The sequence below is a fragment of the Gekko japonicus genome, unplaced genomic scaffold (genome assembly GCF_001447785.1).
Source record: "Gekko japonicus isolate JY-2015 unplaced genomic scaffold, Gekko_japonicus_V1.1 scaffold2816, whole genome shotgun sequence".
Classification (NCBI taxonomy): Eukaryota; Metazoa; Chordata; class Lepidosauria; order Squamata; family Gekkonidae; genus Gekko; species Gekko japonicus.
In genome coordinates, this window is record NW_015160921.1 from 28,734 (window position 1) to 48,096 (window position 19,363).

General features: G+C 42.6%; 2 protein-coding genes across 2 annotated transcripts in view; one reads left to right on the top strand and one right to left on the bottom strand.

The window, feature by feature from the left end:
• EFCAB14 (EF-hand calcium binding domain 14) overlaps positions 1-599 on the bottom strand; it is a gene marked incomplete at its 3' end in the record, with an annotated part of 28,503 nt that extends 27,904 nt beyond the window's left edge. Inside the window, exon 1 of the mRNA XM_015424589.1 lies at positions 154-599. Within this exon, the coding sequence (XP_015280075.1) occupies positions 154-383 (230 nt within the window). The remainder of the gene's footprint in view (positions 1-153) is intronic.
• Positions 600-2,182: 1,583 nt separating this feature from the next.
• The window catches only part of LOC107121658 (cytochrome P450 4B1-like), a 42,492-nt gene continuing 25,311 nt past the window's right edge, over positions 2,183-19,363 (top strand). Inside the window, exons 1-3 of the mRNA XM_015424626.1 lie at positions 2,183-2,412; positions 3,549-3,693; positions 5,721-5,765. Coding sequence (XP_015280112.1) covers positions 2,254-2,412; positions 3,549-3,693; positions 5,721-5,765 — 349 coding nt within the window. The 5' untranslated portion in view covers positions 2,183-2,253. The remainder of the gene's footprint in view (positions 2,413-3,548; positions 3,694-5,720; positions 5,766-19,363) is intronic.

Here is a 19,363-nt window from a genome sequence, read left to right on the forward strand (position 1 = left end):
CCTCTCACCACAAACCGCCGCCACAAAAAGGAACTAGGAATCCTGGAGCCTTCGTGTCTCAGCCGCCTCTGCTCTCTCTGCCTCCCGCCAGCCTCCCAGGGACACTTGCCTGTTCACGCCGCTACTTCCCACCTACCCCTTCCCGGGTCTCACTTTGCGAAGCGTGAGCGAGTGCCTGGTAGCCCGAAGCCATCGCCGTAATCTGGGTCCGAAGAGCTGCTGCTACTGCTCTCGGCGGACTCGGTGCGCAGGAGCCGGTGGCCCGAGCCAGAACCTTTCCTCGGGTGTTTCTTCTTGCGGCCACCGCCGCCGCTCCCGCTGCCCCGCTCGCCGCTCCCGCTGCCCAGCCCGATGAGGGCGTTCAGCTCCTTACGCTTCTTCATTCTCTTGGGCTGCGCTGGGCTCGGGGTAGCCGAGCTCCGCACCCCGGGAGAAGCTCCCAACACCGGAGCCCGGCTCGCCAGCTTTGGCGCCTGTCTGCCCTGCAGTCTCAAAGCGGTCGGCGCGGCGTCCTCAGACGCCGGGGGTGGCGCCGTTCTTGCACCTTACCGGCCACTGGACCTGCCAGAGCCATGGCAGCTGAGGAAACCGAGCTTCAGCACGCGCCCGCCCACCTGTCAGCACAGACCGACCTTATTGGCTGAAAATATTAAGGAAGCCGGGCGATATTTTTCTTCCTCTTCAGAGTTCGCCTACCAGTGTCAGCTGCATTCATTGGACAAGGGGACTTCCGCTTTACTTCCAGCAACCGGTATTGGCGTTTCCTCATTGGACATAGAACAATAATTAAATCGTTTCCGGCTTAGGTGGATTGGTCAAGGGTCAAATACTTTGAACCATAGAAATTGAAAAAGGCCACAGAAACCTGCAGCCTGAACTTCCGCTTAGGCTAGGATTCTTTATCGGGTCGCTCTATCCTTCGGCGCCTCTATTGTGAAAACTCTATATCTTATTGGATATCATAGCAGAAAACCGATTTATTTAGAATGGAAAGGGCCGAGAGAGCTCTAGCCTTTATTTCTGTTTCAGTAACGCATAATTTGCTACAAACAAGGCTAGCGGCAAATGTGTAAACCTTGAGTGGAATTAAATCATCTTAAATAATGTAACCTCATGTAATGTTTGTCTAACGTCAAGAATGCTTCTTATTTTATGGGACCCAGCATGACCACAATTATAACGACAGTCTGGTTTACTGTAGTGCATGAAAGCCCTAAATGCTGTAATAAAAATAGTAATGCTTAGCCACTTGTATTTAGTATTACTATCAAAAATTGTTGATATTACTGTATGACAATGTATGGGTCTATAAATCAGGATTATCACTTGCACTTTGTCCTTTTAAGCAATCCAACATGTGCAAGTTTTCATGGTCCTGTTTTGCATATTTATTAGAGAACAACTCTGAGTAAAATGCAAGAACGAAAAACATTTAATATCTTTTATTAGAACTAATCTAAAATGACACAAAACAGTGTGCAAGCATTTGAGTTCTCCAGAACTCTTCATTAGACTGATTTTTATTTTTGGCAGCTCAGTTTAAACTCAGTCGTATAGTTTCAAACCCCAACCAGATAGTGGACGGCCATACAGTATAATCCCCCCCCCCCAACTTTCCTGATAGTGAATCACATTGAATAGACCTGAATAGGATTCTGAATAGTACCTTTAAACCCACTGATCTGAAGCGAATTAACAGTGCAATCCTGAGAATGTTTACTCAGAACTTCCACTGAACCCAGTGGTTTTTATCAACTGTAGTAATTATTAAATGGCAAAAATTTATCATTTGACAAGCCTTAGCCCACCATGTCAATAGAACTTATTTATTGTTAGAATAATCTGATACAAGGCTACTGTTGATGTACCACTCAGGAGTGCAAACCGCACAGGAGAATACCTATCGTCTGTCTACCCGACATACGATTAAAGACACCTGAGCGCTACAAGAAAACTAAATTGGTAATTCTACATATATCAAAACGACAAAGATAATAAAGCAATTGCGGTACGCGCGTGTGTAGGTGAGCTTCAAGGTTTTTTAAAAAAAAAGATTAGGAAACGAGTATCCTTCCTCCACGCGCATTCCCCTGGCCACTGATGTTGCCAGAAACGTCCACTGATTCTGCCTTTTCCTCCTACAAGTAAAAGCTCTGGCGCGTCCCTTTCGCGAGCACTTTGCCCGAGGGAGGTGCGCCGACGCCTATACGCTGCAGAAGGCAGTCTGCACTGAAGCTCGCTTCTTGCCGTGTCATGGATCTCTCCCGGATTTTGCACCTGGTTGTTGTCTTTTGCCTGACTTGGATGCTGATCAAAATCATCCAGCTATACCGGCAAAGAAAGGAGCTTCAGAAAACGATGAGTAGTTTTCCAGGTCCCCCCGCACATTGGCTTTACGGCCATATTCGTGAGGTAGGTACCGCCTTGGTGTTTTGCAACGGGGACAGAAACATCCCCCTAGTGGTGGCGGACTGCCTATTTCAAGGCTCGGTAAATTAGTGGATAATTTCCCTTTACCTGCGTATAATCAATCCTTTAAACACTACAAAACCCAAATGGGATAGTTTGACCAATTTAGCAATGCATTGGACCACCAACTGATTTTCGAAGTACTGGGAACCAGAATTTCACCTCCATAAACCCATTATGGCTTAAATCTGTAGATACATGATCAGGCCACACTGCTATGCTGCTCCAGTCTTCATATTGGCATAACAAAGGCAGAATAAATTGGAACAAAAACAGTATTAATTTGAGGTTACAAATACTTAGCTGTTGCTGAGGGAAGTTAAGTTATGCAGACATTTGACGACTAAAAAATACAGGACGAAATCAAGCAGTCTTCTCCCAGAGAGCATATATGCTATACCTGACTGAAATGATACATATTTAAATTCTGTTTTCAGTACTATTCTCTTTCCCTGTTGTAATTTGTTGTTACATATAAATTAGGAGTGGGGAATGCTTGCTTCTTTTAGAGAGGCTGGGTATGGCCCTATGCATAGTTATGTATTTATTTGGGAAATTTATAGGCCACCTCATCAGAGACCTGCTCAAGATGGCTAGCAAAAACAAATTAAATATTTCATCCAATTTAAATCAATAGGATTATTTTTCACATGAAATGAATGACTCAGTTGCACCAAAAATACATTTTTTGTTTTTTCTTGAGGTCATATATGTTGCGAATTACATCTTTGATTGGGTCATTACTAAAGAGATCTGAAATTTTATAGGGAGACTGGGAGAAAATGACTAAATATATTTCTTTATGTAAAGTATCTTCACAATACTTTTGTACCATGAGTTACACACCCACTGGACAAAATACGATCTTCCTTGTGCCATTGGAAAACAAGCCATAGTGAAGTTGGCATCTACCACATCCTATGGCAGCGAGTTCCACAATTTAACTAAGTGCTGTGTGAATAACTACTTGAATCTCCCACCCTTAAGCTGCAGTGGATAGCGAAGTTTATCTTGATCAGGGCAAGAAAGTATGTTACTGACTGCATTCGTCACCTCTACTCACTCTTGTACTATTGCAGCTTTTACCCATGTCTAGCATTTTGAAGAAAGTGGAATCCTGGAGCCATGTTTATCCATTTGCCTTTCCTTTGTGGTTTGGAAGCTTCTCTGCATGTTTAACAATCACACATCCTGATTATGCTAAAACATTACTTGCTAAAGCAGGTAAGGATAATATACTTGTCTGAATAGTCGGTGGGTTAGAAATGTGTTTGCAATCATATCCTCATGATTATGGTACAGTTACAAACTACAAACAGCAAGAATAATTTCTAGTTATTGTCAGAAAAGGCAATGTCTGCTGTACAAAGAAGACCCTGAAGGGGGCAGCAAGAAGACAATTAGATAGGGCAAGAGGGGACCCGCAACGAAATGTTGCTGGAGCCCGAACCCTCTCCAGCATGGTTGATGCAGGTGGGGGAAGCTGGTGGCTGGCTTTGGTCACTTCTCTCATGTGCCACTGCTCCTGCTTCCTCCTCTCCCTCACCTAACAAAGTTGTGGCTTAAAACAAAAAGGGGAAAAAAGCATGTAAGGCAAAAAGCTGGCGGGGCAGCCCACCGAGCGGCCGCTTGCATGCCCAGTGAGCTCAGCCACTCCTCCAGTGCTGTTGCCCCTTTGAATAGAAGCCCGTGGCGGCCACTGATGGGGCGCAGGATTCTAGCTGTGTGTGGGGGGGAGAACGGTGGCTCTTTAATCTTTAATCAGGTTGTGTATTGCTCCAAGTGTGCAGAAAAACCTTTTTACCCTCCATGTGCCCCAAATCTGCAGAAATAAGTATCCACATGCACAGGGGACCCCTGGCTATTAGATATATACATAGTGAGGACAGCACCTTCTCTCTTCTGTTAAGTGTCATTCTTTGTCTCCAGATTGCTACTCTTAAGGAAATTTCCCCCTTCTTCTTGGAAGTGCTACACTCAGTCCACTCTCTCTCTGAGCTAGAGATGTAGTTAGGAACCTATCTCTGTCTCTCTTCTTTCCTATCATAAACCTATATCTACTCTTTAATCAGGTTGTGTATTGTTGCTGTATTAACTACTTTGCCAACAGTTTTATGCACCTCAATCACAGAAGAATATCACCGGTTTTTGTGATGCCTTGTGTATATAGTTAGAGCATATTGTGTATGACCAGGGATTGCAGCCCTGTTTGAGAAGCTGCTGTCATGATGCTCTGTAGTAAAATGTTCTAGGAGCATTACTTTCTTGATGAATCTTAGCGCCTTGGATTATTCCAATGCAGGTTTTGCTTAAATTAGTAGTTTCCTTTGAGCAGGAACTTTTTAGGATTCTTTATTATTACACAGGCATAATGGGAGCCAGTTCTATAGAGCTCTTTCTTACATTGCCATGGTCACCTGAGAAGCTTTGGGGCCAAGTGGGAGAAGCTTCCCCATACCAGTGTTGCTGTAGTTCCAAGAAGGGGAGGACATTGGTCTGAGGAGAGACTGCACCATATCTTGCTTCCATATGGTCTAGAGATTCTCAGGTTACCTCAGTTGTGTGAGAAGGAACCAATATGCAGCACCACTAACATAATGAAAGTTGTGGGGAGGATTGAGATATTTTTATAAGTAACCTCTACAGTGTGTGAAGTGTAAAATTCTACTGAGTAAGATTGACAGGAAATGAAGTATGATCTTTCCCCCAAAATGAGGGTGGGGTGGGGAATGGAAAAGAAATATAAGGAGGATTGGGAAATTAGTAAGGTACTGACTGCTACTGCTTCAGCCGGCTTCTAGCTCAATATAGAGAAAGCAGGGATATCCATAGTGGCCCCCATGAATCTCCCCAAAAGGGGACAGGGATAGGCTAGAAGGATTGGCTATGTTAATGTAGACAGCCTATTAAAAGTGATTCTTTGGCAGCCATTCAAGCCCATTGTGCATTATTTGGGGATTTAAGTCCTTACAACACCTGACTATATATGACAATATAATAAATGACAAGATTTAGCTACTTCACATCCATTTGGAATTTCACATGTGCAAGTCTGGTTTTTATGTTGCAATAGCCTGTGTAGTTCCTTCATATATAATTCTCACCATCTATTAATCAAGTCAACATTGCTTCACTACTTTAAGTAAATATACCACTCATAGCTTTATCATCTGTTCTTTACATACTTTTGAGTACTATGAGTTAATACTGAAGATTTTTTCCGCTTTTTCCTGCTCACTTGTCTTTTACAGAGCCAAAGGATGCTTTTGCGTATCGGAGTATAATTCCATGGATTGGTATGTATATTCAAGGTTTTCTTGCTAAGAACAGGACATAAATCAGTCACATAGATTTTTCTAGTTCTCTGGATTACAGATTTCTGCATCATAGTGGCCTAGAAACTCAGAAGAGTACAGCTATCCTCTAGGATGGCAAACTTGATGCAGGTGCTAGTTCAGATAGTATTTATTATGCATAAATGACAATCTACTAGTATTTTGGTTTATTTATTTATCACATTTATATCCTGCCCTCCCAGCCAAGGCCAGCTCAGGGCAGCTTACAGGAAATAAGACATATAAATTACAGTTAAAACATCTTAAAACCAACTAAAAGCATCTGACATAGTAAAGTGCTAGTAGTCATATATTCTATTACTTAACTATGGCAGCTGTTGTTCAGTGCTCCCTTCTCATAGTCAGCTCGTAGGTCTTTCCTTTAGGCAGCTGGCACAGGCTGCTATTGTTGGTAACTAGGGGGGCAGGGCTCTGACCTTCAACTCCTTGATTGAAGGCCTGGTGGAAGAGCTCCGTTTTACAGGTGAAACTTCATTGATGGGTTAGCCCTTGCTGTTTCAGGTGATTTGACAAAATATGGAATTGTAAAGTCTACTATTGACTATACAAAATTAGGCTGTTGTTTTCATGGTTCTTTTCAGTTGAATGTTGAGATACTGGAATGAAATTTGGGACACATGCTTAGGGCAAAATTCTGAGTTTTGTTTTAGAATTCCAGTTAGACCCTCATACCACTTTTCAAAGGGGAAGGAAGATGAAAAATTTAACAAAATACAATACATCTATTGAGCAGTAAGATATCAGAATAAAAAGTGGAAATTTTTATTCTGGTCTTATAGGGAACTGATATGTGAAAAAACATTGAGAAAGAGCTAAATTTGGTTTTAGAAATGTTAATTCCAAAGAATGTTGGAAAATTCATAGGACTTGGAAATACATGACTGAATGATATCTGAATGTTATCTTTCTTGTCCAGCCTTTTTTCACTGAGGCATGGTCCAGAGAACCAGTTTGGTGTAGTGGTTAAGTGCGCGGACTCTAATCTGGGAGAACTGGGTTTGATTCCCAGGGGTGGAAAATGGTCAGTAAAATCAGTAAGTTATTTCATTCTGTTCAGTAATTTGTCAGTTTTTTAAAAAAATTGTCAGTAAAGTCAGTATTTCTTTGATTTTTGTGAATGCAGTTTGTGTTCTTCCATTTTCATTACTGCATTTTTGGGGAAACATGATGACTTCCCAGTGAGAAGACAGATTGTTTTCAGTCTAGTTATGAAGTACTTTAAGGACTTTGTTCCTAAGAGAAAAGTGATTTGGTGAAATTTTCCCCAGGGTATAGAAACATGAGGTATAGAAACATGAGACAATGAAAGTAGAGGTGATGGGTATTATGGGATTCAACATGGCATGCTAGAAGGAGTTGAGAAAGCAATGGAAGAAGAGGACAAGGGGGAAATGCGTGTGGATGCAATGCAGAAAACTGTTGAGAAACGAAAGAGTTAGTGAATAACTATTTATTTATTTATTCAATTTATACCCTGCCCTCCCTGCCGGAGCGGGCTCAGGGCGGCTTACAAAGAGATTAAGCACATAGGTAACAAATTATATACAATCTTAAAACAAATAAAACATTACATTATCATAAAGTGCTAGTAAGTGATCAGGTACTTATAACAATGCTTACAGAAGGCAGAACCAATACTAGTGTTGTAATCAGATGATCTATATTGGTGGTTGGCTCGTCTTGGTCTCTGTATTTAGGCAACAGCACAGCCTATTGGTGGTAAGCCAAGGACTAGGTCACTTTCACTTCTCAGTTATTTGATGTTATTTGGTGCGGCTCCTTAATCAAAGGCCTGGTGGAAGAGCTCCATCTTGCAGGCTCTGCAGAACTGTAAAAGGTCACGAGGGCCCTGATTTCTTCTGGGAGCTCATTCCACCAGTACGGAGCCACCACTGAGAAGGCCCTGGCCCTGGTTGTGGCCAGCCTGGCATCTTTAGGACCTGGGAGGCCAATCGATTTTGTGACCCTGAGCGCAGTGCTCTCTGGGGAACGTGTGGGGAAAGGCACTCCCTCAGGTATGGGGACCCTTGACCACAAAGGGCTTTAAAGGTAAGTACCATCACCTTGAAGCGAATTCAGTATGCTATCGGCAGCCAGTGCAGTGCTTTCAGCACATGCTGGATGTGCTCCCACATAGGGAGGCCCATCAGAAGCCTGGTTGCAGCATTTTGCACTAGCTGTAGCTTCTGGATTTGGGTCAAGGGCAGCCCCATATAGACAGCATTACAGTAGTTCAATCTTGAGGTTACCATCGCATGTATCACTGTTGCCAAGTCATTGCATTCAAGGAAGGGAACCAACTGCCTAATCCGCCGGAGGTGGTAAAAGGGTGATTTGGCAGTGGCTGCTACCTGGGCCTCCATTGTTAGTAAAATACAACCAATAGTCTTGAAGGCCTTTGGAGCCTTCGCTCAGACCCAAGCTCCATCAGTACATAATAGGGGAACTTACCAGGAGCAAAGAGAGGCCTATGCTGGCATTGCTGGTGATATGCTTGCTCTGGTTTTTAGGCAAAAAACTCTATTTAGGTTCTCTATATATGGTTTTCCCCTCCAACGAGCTCAGCCACGCCCCCAACGTCGGCAACGTGGCTGCGTCACCTCTGGTGACGCAGCTTGGGGGGCGGGGTTCCCCCCCGGGCCGGAATTCCCCTGCGGCGGAAATCGGGCCGCGGAAGCGGGGGGTTCCCTGCCCCCCGGCCCGATTTGGCAACCCTAATTGTTAGTGAGGCATCCAGGAGCACTCTCAAGCGCCTAACCTTTGGCACTGGCATCAATGGCACCCCACCGAAGGTCGGAAATAGGATCCCTACCCTCAGGCCGCCCCAGCTCAGGCACAGGACCTCCGTCTTCATTGGATTCAATTTCAGTTGGCTCAGTCTGAGGGTCAGGTCACACAGACATTTAGTGCGGGCTTCGCTGCTGATCCCTTGCACATTAAAGTTTCCTGTTCATTTTGGCAAACCTGCCTCCCGCACCGAAGCGGTCTCAGTCCCGCGGTTTCCGCTCTTTTTATCCGCGTTTTCTGACACCCATTGGAACAGGTGTTTTCCGATCTCTCACGCTTTGTATCCACGGTTTTGGCATCTAGACAGCAATCTGCTGTGACCGCGCTACCCTCCCCCCCTTTTTTGTGTTTCCGGTTTAAGTTATGCGCATGTGCAAACAGGCGCTAGCTTTTATTTTGGTCTTCTTTGTATGTACGCCCAAGCGCATGCACAGGTTATTTAAAACAAAAACAAAAAACCCTGCGCCGCCGCGGGGACGGCGCACTGTGTGATCAGTACTTCACGCGAGTGAAGCGGAAGACAGAGGGACCGTCTGACCACCTCCAAGCGATATAAAATGTCGCAGATAGAAGAACTGCGGGAAAACTAGCGTGGTAAGAGGTCTGTGTGACCGCAGCCAGAGTCAACCAGCCATGGCTTGCAACGCCCGGTCCAGATCTTCCAGTGTAAAGTCAGACTGGCCGCCCAGCAACAGATAGAGCTGGGTGTCATCCACATACTGGTGACATCCCAGCCCATGCCTCCAGGCAATCTGGGCAAGGGGGCACATGTAGATGTTAAATAACATTGGGGAAAGCACCGCCCCTTGGGGCACTCCACAAATCAGTGAGTGCTTTTGGGATAGCTGCTCCCCTAGCACCACACTTTGTCCCCGACCCTGAAGGAAGGAAGCCAGCCATTGCAAGGCAGGTGCCTGGACTCCAGTGTCGGCGAGGCAGTGGATCAGTACCTGATGGTCGACCATGTCAAACGCCACCGACAGGTCCAACAGCAACGTCACTGCCAATATGCCCTGATCCAGATGCCCCGGAGGCCATCCATGAGGGCGACCAGTGTCATCTCTGCCCCTTGGCCTGGGCAGAAACCAGACTGGAAAGGATCTAGAATGGAAGTGTCATCCAAAAAGCTCTGTAGCTGAATTGCCACAGCTCTCTCAATTATTTTGCCCAAATACGGCAGATTGGAGACTGGCCAGTAATTAGCCAATTCGGCCAGATCCAGAGATGGCTTTTTCAGGAGGGGACGAACCACAGCTTCCTTGAGTGCCCTAGGGAACTGTCCCTCCGAGAGGAACTTGTTGATAATCTCTCTTAGGGCATCTTGAAACCCATCACGGCCAGCTTTAATTAGCCATGATGGGCACGGGTCAAGGCAGCAAGTGGTAGGGCATACAGTTAAGAGCAGTTTGTCAACTTCCTCCAGGCTGAGTGGACTGAAATAATCCATAGCCTAACTAGAAGACATGCATGGAGCCTCGAGTTCACTTACCGTCTCAACTGTGGCAGGGAGGTCACGGTGGAGCAACAGGACTTTATCTGCAAAGTAGCTCGCAAAGGCCTCACAGCCAGTGTCCAGTTTTCTAACATTTGGTCTGCCTTGTGGCAGAACAGTCATAGACCGAATTATTCTAAATAATTGGGCTGGGCATGAGCTCACAGATGCAGTTGTGGCCGCATAATACTCTCAGCAGTTTTGACTGCCATCTCATAGGATCTCATAAATGTCCTATAAGATGTTCTTGTGGCTTCGTCGCAGGCGTATCGCTACTGTCTCTCTAGCCATCTTAGCCTTCGCTTCATCAGCTGCAACTCCTGGGTAAATGAAGGAGCCAGCCTAGAGTGAGGGCGTAGAGGGCATCGAGGAGCGATCTCATTAATGGCTGTCAAGAGTCAGCTGTGCCAGTCCTCCACAAGCTCATCTAACGAGCTGCCAGGGGGCATCGAATCCCACAGGGCCATTTGAAGCCACATAGGGTCCATTTGGCTCCGTGGGTGAGCTGAAATCTGCTTGCCACCCAAACAGGGTCGGGGTGAAACATTCAGATGGGCCTTCAGGGCATGATGTTCCAACCATGGCATCGCTGAGGCAGTGACCTGGTCCTCCGTGACCCCTGCCACGAAGATCAGATCGAGCATGTGTCCGGCTCGGTGAGTGGGAGTCATTACATATTGGGAGAGTTCCAGCGCCACCACGGGTGATACTAGGTACATCGCCTGAGTGGAGGCCACATCGTCTGCATGGACATTGAAATCACGCAGGACAATCAGTCTAGGGTGTTCCAAAGCCCAGCCCGACACGGCCTCCACCAGGGATGGCAGGATGCTGGCCGATTCTTTTTTCATCAAAAAAAAAAAAGATAAAAGCAAAGACAAGTCTTACCTTACAGTAATTATGTTTTGTTGTCATAATGATTACTTTATGTTTGGTTTTTAATATGTTTTTGCTTTTTTATTCTCTGCAGTATGTGATTATTTTTAAAAGGGAATTTTTTTTGCCTTAAATTTCGTACAATAATGAAAACACTGTCTTCTATTCATAAGAAAAATTCAATAAAAAGGTGTGGAATCCTTTTATCTGGGTCACATCTAACTATGGGGCTGGCTATGGGGATGGTGGAGGCCAGATAATAATAATTTTTAATGAAGTCCTAGTTTTACATTTAAAACGCTAGTTTATCAGTAGGCTGACATTAATTCAGTAATTTGTCAGGTTCTTGTCAGTATTTGGAATTTTGATCAGTAAAATCAGTATTTCCCACCCCTGGATTCCCCACTCCTCCATTCACAGCTGCTGGATGACCTTGGGCAAGCTATAGTTCTGTCCAGGTGTCCTTTCGTAGAAAAAGAGCTGTAGGAGCTCATTAGCATATAACTCATTAGCATATGCCATGCCCCCTGACATCACCGGCGGGAGGGTGGCGGTGGCTTCTCCAGCGCCCTGCGCATAGCGCGGTGCTGGAGAAATGGGGGAGGGGGCTTCTCCAGAGCCCTGCACTTAGCACGGGGCTGGAGAAGCTGGTGGGAGGGTGGCGGGGGCTTCTCCAGAGCCCTGCGCTTAGCGCGGGGCTGGAGAAGCAGGTGGGAGGGTGGAGGGGGCTTATCCAGAGCCTTGCGCTTAATGCGGTGCTGGAGAAATGGGCCTTCTCCAGCGCCCTGCAATCAATCAGTCTAATTTATTGCGGCATGACCCAGTAAAACAGTACAATTCTGATATAAAAGAAACAGGGTGGAGGGGGCTTATCCAGAGCCCTGCGCTTAGCGCGGTGCTGGAGAAACAGGGGGGAGGGTGGCGGGGGCTTCTCCAGTGCCCTGCGCTTAATGCGGGGCTGGAGAAACGGAGGAGGATGGAGGGATATTCTGTCAGAGATATTCTGTCAGAGATATTCTGTCAGAGATATTCTTGAAAAGAGCCGTTTCTGTCAGAGCTCTCTTAGCCCCACCTACCTCACAGGGTGTTGTGGGGAGGGGAAGGGAAAGGAGTTTGTAAGCTGCTCTGAGACTCCAAGTGAAGGGCGGGGTATAAATTCAATCTCCTCCTCCTCCTTCACCAAATAAGCCTGATCACTGATCACTTCACACCATGCATTATTTAGGTGCACACTAAGTTGTTTTAAATGTAGACTCCCAAAATGCAAAACATGAATGCAAATGAGCATGTGTTACAAGCTGGTGAACTTATACTGGAAGCCGTGAATGCTTAGTTACAGCTCCCTGGTGAATGTATATTCGGTAGTAAGCCTGAGTTTTCCACTGTGTTATCAGTCATGTAATGCCAGGTCTGGTGCACAACATTTCAGAGGCCAGCTCAGAGGATTTCTGCTCAGCTCACAGACAATGGAAGATGGGGGTCCCTCCTTTTGAGGCTCACAGAATTGGACCCTCTTGAGTCACAGGGGAAAGTGGGATATAAATATTTGAATAAATAAGTAGTGTGGGCAGGTTGATAACATTTAAGCAACTTATGGCAAGGCAGAGATGTTCCGCCAGGCTTTTAGTTGAGGACAGCAACGGTTCCATCTTGGCTGGCACCCTTCCTGTTCCCTGTGGTTCACATCTATTTTGCCCTCCTCCCCCGTGTCTATGAAGTAGCCAGCAGTGGGAGTTGGAATGAGGATTGGTTATTCGCCATCTGATTGTCTTAAATATGGTACTAATGTTTTAATTAATTTTATCTTGTTTTATCACTGGTTGTACATCGCCCAGACCCCTGCAGTAGCAGGGGTGGGGTGATTCATAAATATAATAAATAAATAAATAAATAAATTCCTGTTTGTGAGGTTAGGCAGGGTTCTGACAGCGATTGTTCTACCTCTGTTATACTTGACCTGTTACGCTAGTTGTCATATTTCACTTAAAAAAAAAAAAAGTAGACTCCAAGAGTCCTCCCCAAGTGCTGGTATGTTTCCTAAGGGTCAGCACAGCGTGACAGTCCAAGGCTAGGTCTACCAATATAGTGGACTGGGGTGGGTAGATCTATTCTCCAGAGGCCAAGTCTACCGATATAATTGAAAGGGGTGGGTAGACCTGTTCTCCGGAGGCCTGGTCTACCCCTGTAGAGGACATTTGGTGTAATGAAATTAACTTGATTCTGTTTTCTCTTATAATGTTTAAATTATTCTTAAAATATAGTTTAAATATAGTTTAAAAGAATTCATTCTTAGCTTTTTACAAGGTTATGGAAATAATCTTCTAAATATAATTTACACAAATGTAGACTTGCTCACAACTTTAATGCTACTAGCTTTTTTCACTCATGAGGTAGAATTTTTGCTCACGACATTGTGGAGCTTAGAGGGAACATTGCTAGTTGGGTATAACATTCTTTTCTAAACTGGAAAACAGGAATGAGTGGGTATATGTGATAGTGATTCTTTTCTGTGAGTCTTTCTCCTTAAGGAATTACCCAGTGTAGACAGAAACCAGCTTTGATGGTATGTACCTTGTGTTGGGCAGCAGAGACAGGTTAGAGAAGTTGTTGGTTTACTGTCTGCCTAGCTGGCTGAGTAGAGGGAGGTAATCTCAGTTTTGGTGTTGAGGAACTCAAGGATGATTGTCCTTGGGGATTTAAAATGCATATCAGGGTGTCTTGTCAAGTCAAGTTCAGGACTTCATGAGAGCCATGACAATTTATGGGTATCTCTGGTTGTGCTTTAATCCACAAGGGAATTCCATGTAACAGCTGAGGGAGAATTTTTGCATTATAGATTTTCAAGGCTTCTGGGATGAACTGAGTTCCTCCTAAAAAGTAAAACTTTTTAATTTGTGCCAGAGAGCGTTTACTAAGTTTATAGTTCTGTTATGGTGCTTTGGCCATCTAAGGTTGTAATTAAAAGTAATGCCAAGGTACTTAGACTGTTCAGTTTGCAATATTGGTAGAAGGCTTCCAGGTATCTTAGAAGGCCAATTCTAGTACAGGAATGAAGGACAGTATCGTCAGCATATAATAATAAAGGTACAGCTAATTAGCTGTTGTAGATTTTCCGGGTTATATGGCTGTGGTCTTGGCATTGTAGAACCTGACGTTTCACCAGTAGTTGTGACTGGCATCCTCAGAGGTATAACACAGAAAGATGGAGTACTCTCTGTGTTGCCTTCGACAACGTACAGCTAATTGTTCTAAAGGGGGGGCATTCACATCAGACATATGTTGGCTCTGATCGTTCAGAAACAAGTTAAAGAGATAGGGAATGTACAGGGTTTAGCCACCCAGGCCAGTCCAGGGATGGGAGGGAATCCTGTACTTTTCAATACATTAAACAACAAACCACGAGATGGTCTATACCCTCTCTGGTTTCAGAACAATGTGCCACCAGAACCTCTTTTCAATAGTCCCTGCTTTTCCTAAGGGAGAGATTCCAAACCCTTAGTTAGCATCTGGGATTTAACACAATAGCAGCTCTATTCAGAGGTGCACACTCTTACCAAGGTAGCATATGGGGTGAGCGTTAGACACTAGACTCAGACTTCTTTGGTATTCATTTTTCACTAGTATTTCTTTTTTCCACAAAGATAGGGAGTCTAAGTTCTCTAAATCTTTTTTAAGTTTTTTAAGAATTTCTTGAGTCTCACTACTATAATTTTCCTGAAGTTCCTTTTGTTTTTGTCTAATTTCGCTTATTTTTCTCTTTCTTTCCTTATTATTTTCCCTACCAATTCTAATTTCTTTAGCTATATAGGCCCCCCTTATGACTGCTTTAGCCGCATCCCAGATCACTTCTTTCGGAGCTGAGTCCCTATTCTCTCTAAAGTACATTTCTATGTCTCTTCTTATGTCCATCCGGTCTTTTTCTGTTAGTTGAATATTGGGTTTAAATTTCCAAATTTTTCCTTTCTGTTCTTCATTTAATTTAAATTGTGCTATCAAAGGAGCATGGTCCGAGATCCATATAGGCTTAGTTTCGGTATTTACTACCTCCATCTCATTTGTTTCCTTTACTAAAATGTAATCTATATGTGAAAAGGTCTTAAATCTGTTTGAGAAATATGTAGGTTGTAAAGTTTCCCCCCCATAAGAAAATACATCTTTCAATTTCCACTTTTTAAGCTTTAAAGTTTTACTTTTCCTGAGATCATAATTAATATCTCCTGCCACTATTAAATTAAGATAAGAAAGGAAAAGCAAACAATAGGATGTATTAAGGGGGATGGGGGAAAAAAGCTTTACAAAAATGATTACATAAGAGAGGAATTTGCTAAATTTTATCAACAATTGTTTAATTCTGGGGAAAGTCAAAAATTTGAGGAACAATTGGATAAGCAATTAACAACGGAACAAAGGGAAAACTTAAATAAAGAAATTACAAGGCAGGAAATAGCAGAAGTAATAAAGAGATTAAAAAATAGGAAATCACCTGGATTGGATGGATTCACGGGGGAATACTATAAGGAAATGGCGGACCTGCTGATCCCAGAAATGCAAAGTTTGTTTAATTATATATTAGAAGGCGGTAAAACCCCAGATTCATGGAAGAAAGCTGAAATAGTGCCAATATTAAAACCCCAGAGGGACCCTTTGGATGTAAATTCGTATAGACCGATTAGTTTAATGAATCAGGACTATAAAATTTTCGCAAAAGTGTTAGCCAATAGACTGGAAAATATTCTGCCAAAACTAGTTAAGGAGGACCAATATGGTTTTGTTAAAAATAGATCTATAGCCCACCCGTTGAGAAATATATTAAATGCCTTATTTTGCAAAAATAAGAAAAATTTAACTTTATTAAAATTAGACGTATACAAGGCATTCGATACCTTAAATCATAATTATCTAATGCAGGTATTGGAAAAATTTGAATTCAGTGGACTATACCTAAATACAATAAGGGAAATATATAGGGATGGCAAAGCAGCAATTAGGATAAATGGAGGGCATACTAGAGAAATTTTAATTCAGAGAGGAGTAAAACAAGGCTGCCCACTATCCCCAATGTTATTTGCATTGGCAATGGAACCTCTAGCAGATAGGATTCGAAATAGTGGCAGAATTCAGGGATTCCAAATAGCTAAGGAAGAACTTAAATTAAACCTCTTTGCGGATGATATTTTACTGACACTAACTAACCCATTGCAGGCAATAAGAGAATTGCTAATTATTCTAGAGGATTTCAAGTTAATTTCGGGGCTTGGCGTTAATATTAAAAAATCTGAAATAATGTTTCTCAATGTAGATAGGGATACTAAAAGTGAGATATTAGCTTTAACAGGGATGAAATCAGATGTTAGCAAAATTAAGTATCTAGGAGTATATCTTGACAAAAATACAGAGAGGTTACATAAAATTAATTACAGTAAGACCTGGTCAAAGATAATAAAGAAAATGAAGGAATGGAAGAACAAACATCTGAGCATTCTGGGGAAAATTAGAGCAGCAAAAATGTTCCTATTACCAAAGATGTTATACCTATTTCAGGTACTCCCAATAGAAATTGACCAGAAAGTATTAGGGAAATGGGATGAAAAGATTAAAAGCTGGGTGTTCGGTAGAAAAAAAGCAAGAATATCAAAAAAATTGGTATATATGCCTCAAGATGATTTGGGATGGGGACTACCATACTTACAAGCCTATTATGACGCATTTCAGTTGAAGGCACTAATGGCGATGGAATGGATGGTGGAGGATAAATGGGTAAGATTTGAATCAGCAATTAATAAGGGGGTGGGTAGCTATGGAATATACACTAGAGATTTGCGAAAGGAGATAGGAAAAGCAATGGGTCCAAGAAAATCAGCTTTGATGACTTGGAAGAAGTGTAGGACGATTCTGTTGCCCCAGACTTCAAAGTGGATCCCACTTAAGTATATTTGGGAGGAGGAGATGAATGCGAAATTCTGGAAAGCCCTTAAGGGGGAAGGCATAACTAGAGTTAAGGATATGTACAATTCTCAAGGGAATCTCCTACCACTTCAGGAGCTGAATCAAAGAATAGGGGAAAATTATTGGTTAAATCTAAGGGGACTATCACACTTGGTTAAACAAGATAGGTATATAGAAGCTATAAAAAGGGAAGACAACAATTTAGAACAGGTATTATATGTGGATAAAATAAGGAAAGGATTAGCAGGGAAAATTTACCTTGAATTGGTGAAAGATAAGGAGTTTATATTAAGAACCTTAAAAAATAAATGGAATAAAGAAAAACAAATAATCTCTGACGACATCAATAAACTAATGGTGAATTTGAAGAAAATTAAATTAGAAAAATATAGAGAGCTTGAAAGAAAGATAATTTGGAAATGGTATAGAACCCCTGCCCAATTGGCATACATGATTAAAGGTATGAAACCTAATTGTTGGCACTGTGGTGCAAAGGAAGGGTGGTACTCTCACCTGTGGTGGGAATGCCCAAGGGTTAGAGATTTCTGGGAAAAGGTACGGGGAAAGATAGTAGGGTTATGTAAAGTGGATCTTAAAATAGATGGAGATTTATTATTTATGGGCATAATGGGAAATGGTAACATTGAGAGACAAAATCAGGAAATCTTTAAAGCAATGTTACTAGCAGCGCATGCTGTGATTGCATATGGTTGGAAGGAGAGTTTGAAGTGGTCTTTAGATAGATGGAACGATTATTTATACGAATATATCCAGTCAGATATATTGGAATGTATTAAACAAAATAAGGTATGGGATGGAAAAATGAAGGAGATAAAAAAGAAATGGTCTATATACTTTCAGTGGGTAAACAATGGAGAAGCTAATTCCGTTATACTTGAAAAATTGAAAAAAATGTGCTCATGGTTAAAAATTTAATTTGTAGTTATGTGATGCTCACCTTGTGGGGGGTGGGACATAAAAGGGGGAAAACGTATCATAAGAGAATTGGGATAGTAAAGTAATGTAACAATAATTTATGATGCAAATAAAAAAATATTCAAAAAAAAAAAAACTAGACTCAGACTTGGAAACCAAGTTACAACATCACAGACAAGTTAGAAATAAGCAGGACCTTTATTCAGTACAGAGCACAGCAACAGACTACAAAAGATTACAAAAATAACAAAGGCTAGGGCAATTTGCCTTAACTACACATTAAAGATACATAGTTACCAAGGTCAGGATAGCATCCAAGAGTTCAAGATTGTCCATGGTGATAATCCAGGTAGCACCAAGGGATTTTGAGTAGGAATCCCATTTCGTGCAAGCCATGTGCTCCAAGTCACAAAGCAGGTTTTTGTTTCGCAAGGGACAGCATTTCAGGTGCAATAAAACAGACTCTGACAAGAGGAGGAAGAGAAGAGCTAAGAGAGAGAGCTCACTCCCATAGGGATCAAAACAATTATACTCCAATTCCAGGCACAAATTAGATGTGGTCATCAGGCAATTGCAAGTGGGCATGGGTGTGCCCAATTATTGGTTCCCATAGCTGCGTGTGGGGATAGGCTATAAGATTGGGATACACTATAAGATTGGCTTGCAACAGGAAACAAGACACAGCATGTTATCAAAAGACATCACAGGAGAAGGCATGTGAATATAGAAGCAATATGTCTATACAGGGGGCAAGAACACAACTTTGCTTAATTCAAATGGAGTACCCAAACTGGCAAGGAGTTACTCTGCCTACATCAATCTGATAGGATGTTGAAATTTAGAACAGCTATTGCTAAAACATGATTTATGGAAGATGACAATGTGCCCTGTGCTCAAGTAATAGCTTTCTGTAACTCCGTAGCTAAACCGATCTGCATACCTAATTTTACTTATACTAATGGTTTGATTTGGAGTGTAGGAATATGAAAAAACTTCTCAGGGACTTATTTAGGACTTACAGGCAAGATAAAAACATCCACAATTTAAAATATTACTTTGAACATAGATTTACTATTTGCTGAATGTAATCAAAGTTAAAGACTGGAAACCCTTGGCAAACATTCTCTGGTTACTTGAAAAATAATCCAACTCCTGCTACGATTACACCTACTCCTCAAAAATGGGTCGATTATTACTCTGAAATGTTTAATGACCCAAATGCTTCATTAGATCATGAAGAAGAATCTATTCTTTCAACTGTTCCAGACTGACCTCCTGTAAGCCATGATGAAATAATTGATTTAATTTCTGACTTGAAGATTGGTAAGGCCTCTGGTCTAGATGGGATTCCAGCTGAACTTTTAAAAAAATATGCGGACTGGTGGGCTGTCCCACTGGCAAATCTGTTTACCCTTATTAATCACAGTGGGACTATCCCCCAGTCCTTGTTAAGATCCTTAATATGCCCAATATACAAAAAAGGCAATTCGGCTTTCCCTGG